A 10,061-nucleotide genomic window follows, 5' to 3' on the forward strand; every position below is an offset into this window, starting at 1 on the left:
AGGATTAGGAGTTTATAGATTAGGAGTTTATCGTTATGGAAAGAGTTGAGCTGAAAAAGCCATCATTATGCACGGCCGGGCCCCTGACCAGCGCATCGCTCCGGGAAGCCCTGAGGGTAATGCAGATGATGGTGACGTCGTGCTACGGCCCTAATGGAAGACTCAAGCAGGTTCATAATGGTAGTGGAGGGTGTGTTACTACAACATCTCACTCCTCCGCCTTACTGGGGGGCCTGTCCCTCAGCCACCCCGTGTTACAGGTACTAGTCGCCTCCATCCGAAATCATATATCTACTTTCAGTGATTGTGGACTCTTTGCTGCAATTTTATGTTGCAACTTGCTGGAGCGGTGCCTGAGGTTACCCCTCTCCTCCCACAAGATGATTAGAATTACGAAGAGTCTTCTGGACGTGTGCCTGACGTACCTGAAGTCCGAGGACTGTGCTTGTAAGGTGAATGTAGATTTTACCCACAGCAGGTGGCTTCTCGATATGACCCGGTCCATTCTCGCTAGTAAGCCGGCGTGCATGATGACCATGAAAGAAGTAGATCACGTGAGCCTATTGATTGTAAAATCCTTCCTCCACAAAGTCCCCAGTGAGTCCGGCCCCGATCGTGTCCTAGGAAGAACACTGACCGTGACTATTGAAGGCCCAAGTGTCATGCAGTCCGCCTTTGTCCCTGGCATGCTCATAGAAGTGTCACCCTACAGCTGGAGCAGACTGATGCCTTCTTCCGGACCACCCTCAGCCGACGTGACGTTGGCCCTCTTTTCTGTATCGTTATGTGGAGAGTTTAGTGATGCAGGAGATGGCGCTGTGGAAGTTATGGCTGGTGTAGATCCAGAGAAAGTTATATTGGATGAGTTGATTGTTTTGGGAAAACAGATGGTGGATGATCACGTGCAGATTCTCTTGTGTCAAAAAGTGATCCACCCTTCGCTGAAACAGTATCTGAAGGAACGCGGAGTCCTTGCTGTGGACAGAATAGGAGCCGCTCTTATGGAGCCTTTAACTCAAATGACAGGTAATAGTAATGTGTATCTGTGTAGAAAATAATTCTACTCCAGTTATTAACCTCTGACCTGTTTTTTGCAGGAAGTGGGGGGGGGGGGAGCCTGGACCTCACAATGATCTTATGTTTCAGCAACTTTGTGGTACTGGTTCTGGAAGCAAGTGCATATTTTACCTATGGTGTCAGTGTATTGCAACTCCTCTCCCATTGAAGGCGAGGGGCGTAGACCTCCATTACTGCCGAAGTATGGTGGAAGCAGCCTTTTGCTTTCGGCTCGGACCACTGTAAAGCTTCTGATGCCTGGGGGCATCTAAGACCTAAGATCTCTTCCAAAGTTGAGTGTGGGGCCAGACATCTCTTTTACATCGAGTACATGTAGTCTTCTATTATGTTTTAGTAAATATTTGTGTTCCCCCTTGATCTAATAAAATATGAAAAAACACTCACTTTTAAAGAGGACCTGTCACCCAAATTTTCAGCGCTAGGTAAGTAAGCAGCTCCTAGTGCTTGAACAAACGCGCAGTGTTAGAAGGATAGCGTTTCCGGAAACCTCTGGTAACGCTATCTAACGCTGCGGCGGAGTACAATGTAATCGTCAGACCGTTCGCAAAGCTGTCCGATGTATTCATGAGGGGGCGGTCCGAGGCGCTGCCTCTTCCCCGGATCGCACCGCTCGCTCTATAGGCTGTCATTGACTGCCGCGCGCCACCCTTAGCCACGCCCCAAGCCCACCCCCTCATGAACACTGTTGCACTGTACCCCACCACAGTGTTAGATAACGTTACCGGAGGTTTACAGTAACGCTATCCTTCTAACACTGCAGCGTTTGTTCAAGCACTAGGAGCTGCTTACTTCTACAATTCTGCAAACTGTAAGCTAAGTCTTTTGTGCAGTTTCCTTTTACATTCTGCCTTCAGCTGGAAGGCTGGTGGGGGGCAGATTTTAAACGGCTATATCTCCTGAGCCCTAGCACCTAGAAACACAATGCTGGTGTCATAATAAACCGGATATAAGGATTGTGTATGGATGCTTCACAGAACCGGAGATATCCACTCTTAAACTTGCTCTAAAAAATAGAAAGCTGCATATAAAAATTCTAAACATTTTTTTTTTTTTTTTTGCAACTAAGTGAATATATCTGGTTCTGTGAAGCCTCCATACACAATCCAGATATCCTATTTAAGAAATAAGTGTTTCTAGGTGCCAGGGTTCAGGAGGATGTTTATAAACATCCTTCATACACATGGCATCTGCAAATAGGATGTATGTAGTCAGGAAGAGGGATTAGAGACCTTCAGAGTTTACGAGAATATTCATCCACTTCCTTATTGCAGGTGCCCAGCCTATAGCGTCGCTGTGTCCGGCTCCCACCACTTGTTACGGCCGCCTCAGGCAGATCAGTCAAGTGTCCTATGGCAATAAGCAGTACCTACACCTTGTCCCCTATGAGACGGCTGTGTGCAGCATTGTCCTCTGCAACAGGAACGAAACCTCCGTAAAAGAGCTCAAGGTAAGTTCACTACTTCCATAAATCGCACATTCATTTACTACATGTAAATATGACCACTTTTTATGTAATATAGGTGAGATTTAAATTCTGGGTTATGCTAAATATAATTTTTTTTTTCATTTTTACTTGGTGTCGTTTATGATATGTCAAACACTTTGTTTTTTTTTTTTATTTTGGAACAGTTTTCAGTCTTGTATTAGCCAGATCCCACTGATCAGGGAGGCTCTTGTACTTTAGGTAAATCTCTTGTATCCATAAGTTATTTCCCTTTGCCCACAATTGTGGGGGGGGTCCTGGACCTTATTGTGCTCTGGTAGAGGAGGCCTTGCTATTGGGCAGAAGAGAGTTGAGCTATAGTACCAGGTCCGGGGGGTTCTCCACTGTCTCTGCAAACGCAGTCTAGTGTTTTCTTCAATGCGAAAAGACTAAGGTTACTCATAAACGGACAGATCAGATCAGTGATCCGCTGTTTGTGGCTGGTGTGTAATAGTCGCTCACACATTTTACTATCATGGCTTTTCTCCTTTCATTTCAGCGGACGTGTCAGACAGCCGAACATACCTTAAATCTTCTACTTAAAGACCCCTGGCTCCTGCTCGGTGGAGGCTGCACTGAAGCGCACGTAGCTGCTTATATACGGCATAAGGTACTTCATTTTGTTAATTTTTTTTTTTAATATGTTATGGGGTTGAGCATGGACTTATTCAATAAGCTCTTCAGCTGGTCACCTCTCCATATTCTTTGGGATAAGAACAGTCTATACCGAGACGCTGCATCGTTGTGTCAAAATCATAATCAACTTGATTTGTACTACACTTAGGGGATTGCAGCCGCCATCAGTGATGGCAGTCAGCAATGGTTGGCTGTGTATGATCACAGTACCATCCAGATGGTCTTCAGCTTGTAGTGGAATCCCCTAAACATCAGGCGTCAAACTTAACTCCAGCCTTGTGTTATCCGGCGCAGCTCTGGTCTAGCAAGGAGTGCAATAGGGTGGCTCGATATTCGGCTTTCTGTGCACCATCCAAGCAGCAGCGATCGTCTTCTTTCTCCTATGTGCGGTGCCTGAACGCGCCAGCACTAAAGACAGATGGTGGGGGCACTGTGACTACTGTAGAGGCACGTACTGCCCATGCTGGTATCTCTGGTGCAGCTTTGCGGTTGCCCTCAAATGGCTGGTTTTAATGATCACCCTGTATACTTTGAAACAGCGATGACAGTCTGTCCTTTTAGGGCAACCATTTGTCTGATGTGGCCCCTGGGGAAAATAAGTTAAACATCCCTGCACCACACTGTGATTAGCCCCGTCCCAGCATTCCACCTGCACCCGCACATATCATGCAGTGTATATATACTCCATATAGAAGGGGGCCAGAAGCAGAAGTTTATCCTCCCAAGATGATGGAAGAGCAGTTTAATGCTTCTTGCCACATTGTTTATCTCTGGGGACAGTGAGGAGGTGTCCATACACGTTAGACAGATAGCAGGTCCTGTCAAAAATGGCTGATTCATCTGAAAAATCATCTATTATGGAAACATGGGTTCAGTTCAATAAGGAATATATGGCTAAAAATAAATGAATGGATCCTATAAAACCAGCCTAGTCTTTCTTATGATAATTGGTTGTTCAATGTTATCCTTTCAGAGTTTGAGCGTTCACAGCCGCTATCTTAAAGAACTGGGATGTACGGCCTCCGAATACAAGCTCGTGGCTGACTGCTTCTGCTCCGCGTTTGAGGCTGCGGCACGAAGTTTGGAGCACGATGGCGGTGAAGTTCTTACAGATTTACAGGATGGCCACTTCTGGTCTGTACCTCCTGATATTGATGGTGAACATGTGGATACTAAACATGTGTGTGGCTGTCGGCTTCTCAACCAAGGAGATGGTGCAAAGTGGACTGTGCTCGGAAGCCCGTATGAGCCATTCAGCCCCAGGAATCGCACCGAAATCTCATCATTATTACTCGCCAAAGAGACTCTGGTTTTAGATAGCTTCACCGCTAAATGTAATGCTATAAGGGTGGCTGTTGACACAACTGGTCTTATTCTGGATGTGGCATATGTTATTAAAGATGAGAACTAATTTAGTTGAGAAGTAATTTAGTTGGAATGTCATGAAATAAAAGAAATTGCTTCATAGCCATTTATTTTATAATTTTTTTATTTTTTTTTTTTGAGCGAAAACATCTGCATGTCCTACACTTGTACAGACTTTTTAGGCCCCATACACACGACTACTATCTGGGCTGTGACCTGGCTACAAAATTTGTGCAGTGAGCCCACTGTGTCTCACCACATTGTGATCTGATTTCTGATGCTTGTGGAATGGCTGTGGGATCACCTTTCCGCTACGTGTCCTCTGATTAAAAGGAGGACTGCGTTTTTAGATTCCCTCTGCTTTTTCTTTTTTATTCTATCAATCCAATGATGCATAAGGATGGGATTACAAGAACAAATAGAGACATCTTTGATAGCTTTTAAAATTTATATTCTCCGTAAGTATACAGTCAGGGAGGCTGAGACGTAAGATGTGGTTCAGTGCACTATGATGATGGGTGACACACAGATCTCCATAGTCCCCATTCAAGGCAGTCTGGGCAGCCGACCATACATCCCGGATCGAAGAGAATCTATCTGGATTGCTTCCGGCAGTGTGGCACTCACCATGCACAGGGAAAAGGTAGAGCATGCTCTAACTTTCACCGTGTTTACTGCTGGACGTCTTCCTTGCTTTGGTGAGGGGAGGGATGAACAGCGCATACGGAAGTGTGAGACTGGACATAAACTAAAGAATATCCCTGACCACACCCAGAAGGCCCAAGCACTCGCAGATAATAATAACTGCAGAAATAATAAGGAATAATTATTCTTGACTTGAGTGGCTAAGCAATGTAACAACCTGTAAGGAGGGTCATGCATACAGTTCTGCTTCCTTAAATTTACTTGTGTCAGAGGCCTTAAAGGGGTTGACCATGTTTTCCCTTTTGTCTAGGCACTGGTGGTTTAATAACTCTAAAGAAGTTATAGTTCCCATACTCCGGTCTAACGATGTGCCTCCCGTGATCGGTAGTATCTGTATGTATACAGAGGATGAGCGGTGATGTCAAATGTATATAGTGCCCCTGCTGAAGCATCTGCTCTCAACCTATGTAGGCCTTACACAGGCCGCAGCCTGGACCTCAAGTGCGTATGTGCTTTCATGGTGACATCACTGCTGAGTTTCTGTATACATACAGATACACGGCCGGATTAAGGTTGGCGGGGGCCCCCATTGATTGTAGTTTAGACAGGGTAGAGCAATCGCTATATACAGCCTCTCCAGTAATAACTATATACAGCTCCCAGAATTCACTATATACAGCCCCCAGTAATCCCTATATGCACTCCCAGCATTAACTATATACACTTCCCCTATAACAACTATATTCAACCTCCTATAATAACTATATACAGACACCCATAATAACTATACACCCCATATAATAACTATATAATACCTATATACAACCCCCTATAATAACTATACAGACATCTATAATAACTATATACACCCCCTATAATAACTATATACAGACACCTATAACTATATACAGTTCCCCTATAAAAACTATATACAGACACCCATAATAACTATATACAGTACAACCCCCTATAATAACTATATACAGACATCCATAATAACTATATACAACCCCCTATAATAACTATATACGACAGCCATAATAACTATATACACCCCTATAATAACTATATACAGACATCCATAATAACTATATACAGTACAAGCCCCTATAATAACTATATACAGACATCCATAATAACTATATACAACCCCCTATAATAACTATATACGACATCCATAATAACTATATACAGACATCCATAATAACTATATACAGTACAAGCCCCTATAATAACTATATACAGACATCCATAATAACTATATACAACCCCCTATAATAACTATATACGACATCCATAATAACTATATACAGACATCCATAATAACTATATACAGTACAACCCCCTATAATAACTATATACAGACATCCATAATAACTATATACAACCCCCTATAATAACTATATACGACAGCCATAATAACTATATACACCCCTATAATAACTATATACAGACATCCATAATAACTATATACACCCCCTATAATAACTATATGCAGACACCCATAATAAACTATACACTCACCGGCCACTTTTTTAGGTACACCACGCTAGTAACGGGTTGGACCCCCTTTTGCCTTCAGAACTGCCTCAATTCTTCGTGGCATAGATTCAACAAGGTGCTGGAAGCTCCTCAGAGATTTTGGTCCATATTGACATGATGGCATCACACAGTTGCCGCAGATTTGTCGGCTGCACATCCATGATGCGAATCTCCCGTTCCACCACATCCCAAAGATGCTCTATTGGATTGAGATCTGGTGACTGTGGAGGCCATTTGAGTACAGTGACCTCATTGTCATGTTCAAGAAACCAGTATGAGATGATTCCAGCTTTATGACATGGCGCATTATCCTGCTGAAAGTAGCCATCAGATGTTACAGGGTGTTACATTGTGGTCATAAAGGGATGGACATGGTCAGCAACAATACTCAGGTAGGCTGTGGCGTTGCAATGATGCTCAATTGGTACCAAGGGGCCCAAAGAGTGCCAAGAAAATATTCCCCACACCATGACACCACCACCACCAGCCTGAACCATTGATACAAGGCAGGATGGATCCATGCTTTCATGTTGTTGACGCCAAATTCTGACCCTACCATCCGAATGTCGCAGCAGAAATCGAGACTCATCAGACCAGGCAACGTTTTGCCAATCTTCTACTGTCCAATTTCGATGAGCTTGTGCAAATTGTAGCCTCAGTTTCCTGTTCTTAGCTGAAAGGAGTGGCACCCGGTGTGGTCTTCTGCTGCTGTAGCCCATCTGCCTCAAAGTTCGACGTACTGTGCGTTCAGAGATGCTCTTCTGCCTACCTTGGTTGTAACGGGTGGCGATTTGAGTCACTGTTGCCTTTCAGCTCGAACCAGTCTGCCCATTATCCTCTGACCTCTGGCATCAACAAGGCATTTCCGCCCACAGAACTGCCGCTCACTGGATGGTTTTTCTTTTTTGGACCATTCTCTGTAAACCCTAGAGATGGTTGTGCATGAAAATCCCAGTAGATCAGCAGTTTCTGAAATACTCAGACCAGCCTGGCACCAACATCCATGCCACGTTCAAAGGCACTCAAATCACCTTTCTTCCCCATACTGATGCTCGGTTTGAACTGCAGGAGATTGTCTTGACCATGTCTACATGCCTAAATGTTGCCGCCATGTGATTGGCTGATTAGAAATTAAGTGTTAACGAGCAGTTGGACAGGTGTACCTAATAAAGTGGCCGGTGAGTGTATACACCCCCTGTAACAAGGGTCAGGCTGAGAGAGCCATGAACACCGCATATTTTAAAATGTTATTCCGTAAGAGCTGTACAATATGCACATGCTTCTCAGTAGATAGGTAGCCCCAGCACACGCCTCCCAGTAGATAGGAAACCCCGGCACACGCCTCCCAGTAGATAGGAAGCCAAAGCACACGCCTCCCAGTAGATAGGTAGCCAAAGCACACGCCTCCCAGTAGATAGGTAGCCAAAGCACACGCCTCCCAGTAGATAGGTATCCCCAGCACACACCTCCCAGTAGATAGGTAGCCCCAGAACATGCATCCCAGTAGATAAGCCCCAGCACACGCCCCCCAGTAGATAGGTAGCCACAGCACATGCCTCCCAGTAGATAGGTAGCCACAGCATATGCCTCCCAGTAGATAGGTAGCCCCAGCACATGGCTCCCAGTAGATAGGTATCCCTAGCACATGCCTCCCAATAGATAGGTAGCCCCAGCACATGCCTCCCAGTAGATAGGTACCCCTATCACATGCCTCCCGAAAGATAGGTAGCCCCAGCACATGGCTCCCAGTAGATAGGTACCCCTAGCACATGCCTCCCGATAGATAGGTAGCCCCAGCACATGCCCCCAAGTAGATATGTAGCCCCAACACATGCCCCCAAATAGATAGGTAGCCCCAGCAGATACTCCCAGTTGATAGGTAGCCCGAGAACCTACCCCCAGTAGATAGGTAGCCACAGCACATGCCTCCCAATAGATAGTTAGCCCCAACACACGCCTCCCAGTAGATAGATAGCTCCAGCACACGCCTCCCAGTAGATAGCTAGCCCCAGCACACGCCCCCAATATATAGGTAGCCCCATAACATGTCCCCCAATATATAGGTAGCCCCAGCACATGATTCCCAGAAGATAGGTAGCCAAGCACATGCCTCCCAGTAGATAGGTAGTGCCAGCACCTGCTTCCCAGAAAATAGGTACTCACAGCACATGCCCTCCAGTAGATAGGTAGCCCCAGTACATGCTTCCCAAATGATAGGTAGTCACAGCACATGCCTCCTAGTAGATAGGTAGCCACAGCACATGCCTCCCAGTAGATAGGTAGTCCCAGCACATGCCTTCCAGTAGATAGGTAGCCACAGCTTATGCCCCCAAGTAGATACGTAGCCCCAGCACATGCACCCCCAATATATAGGTAGCCACATCACATGCTTCCCAGAAAACAGGTAGTCACAGCAAAAAAAAAAAAAAAAGAATATTCACCTACCTGCGCTCCCTGCAGCCAGCTCCTCATCAATCCCACGCTCTTCTCTTTGACCCAGGCTTAGACGATGGTGGTGATCGGTAACATCGCTGCCTGTGTCCTGTGATCAGTCTAAGACACACATAACAGCCATCACTATTTATTAAAAATCTGTCTGAGAGACAGATGCAGCCAACACAAGAGCCACACCTGGTTCCCGAGCCATAGGTTCCCTACCCCTGCCCTATAATAACTATATACAGACACCCATAATACCTATTTACACCCCTATAATAACTATATACTGACACCCATAATAACTATATACACCCCCTATAATTACTAACTATATATAGTCCCCCTACTATAACTATATACCCCCATAATAAGTATATACACCCCCCTATTATAACTATATATACATCCTATAATAACTAACTATATACAATTGCCCTATAAAACCTATTTACAGTCCAAGATAAAATAATGAAATTATACTTCACCTTCCTCCGTTCCCCCGATGCGCGCCGACCTCATCGTCTTCCCTTGCGGTGTCCCTCAGAGGTATACCAAAATGGCGGCACCCAGCCGACAAAAAGCGCAGTGACGTCACATTCTGCGGTGGCGCAGTGATGTCACACTGTGCGCCAGCGTCAGCAGCAGTGCGCTGCCATCTTGATTTTCCTGGGATCGTCTAATGGCAGAGCATGGAATATATTGTTCGGGGTATGCCCCTTGTCTTCGACTGCGCGGTACGGTAAAAACACAGCCTGGTCCCAAATACACAGTGGGTGAGTCGGGCGGTTATACGACCGCCCAAATCGCCCACATTTGGTGGTGCCCTGGGACTCGCGCCCCGGGAGCCCCCCTATAATCTGGTACAGATACCAGC

The 10,061-nt window shown here is 45.4% G+C and overlaps 1 protein-coding gene across 1 annotated transcript; it reads left to right on the forward strand.

The window, feature by feature from the left end:
- Positions 1 to 35: 35 nt before the first annotated feature.
- Positions 36 to 4,654, forward strand: MKKS (MKKS centrosomal shuttling protein). The gene is made up of 4 exons (XM_072140459.1): positions 36 to 1,026; positions 2,349 to 2,524; positions 3,060 to 3,170; positions 4,170 to 4,654. The coding sequence occupies exons 1-4, from the start codon at positions 36 to 38 to the stop codon at positions 4,605 to 4,607; spliced, it is 1,716 nt and encodes a 571-aa protein (XP_071996560.1). The 3' UTR covers positions 4,608 to 4,654.
- The last annotated feature ends 5,407 nt before the right edge of the window (positions 4,655 to 10,061 follow it).

Source organism: Engystomops pustulosus, chromosome 3 (assembly GCF_040894005.1).
Source record: "Engystomops pustulosus chromosome 3, aEngPut4.maternal, whole genome shotgun sequence".
NCBI lineage: Eukaryota > Metazoa > Chordata > Amphibia > Anura > Leptodactylidae > Engystomops > Engystomops pustulosus.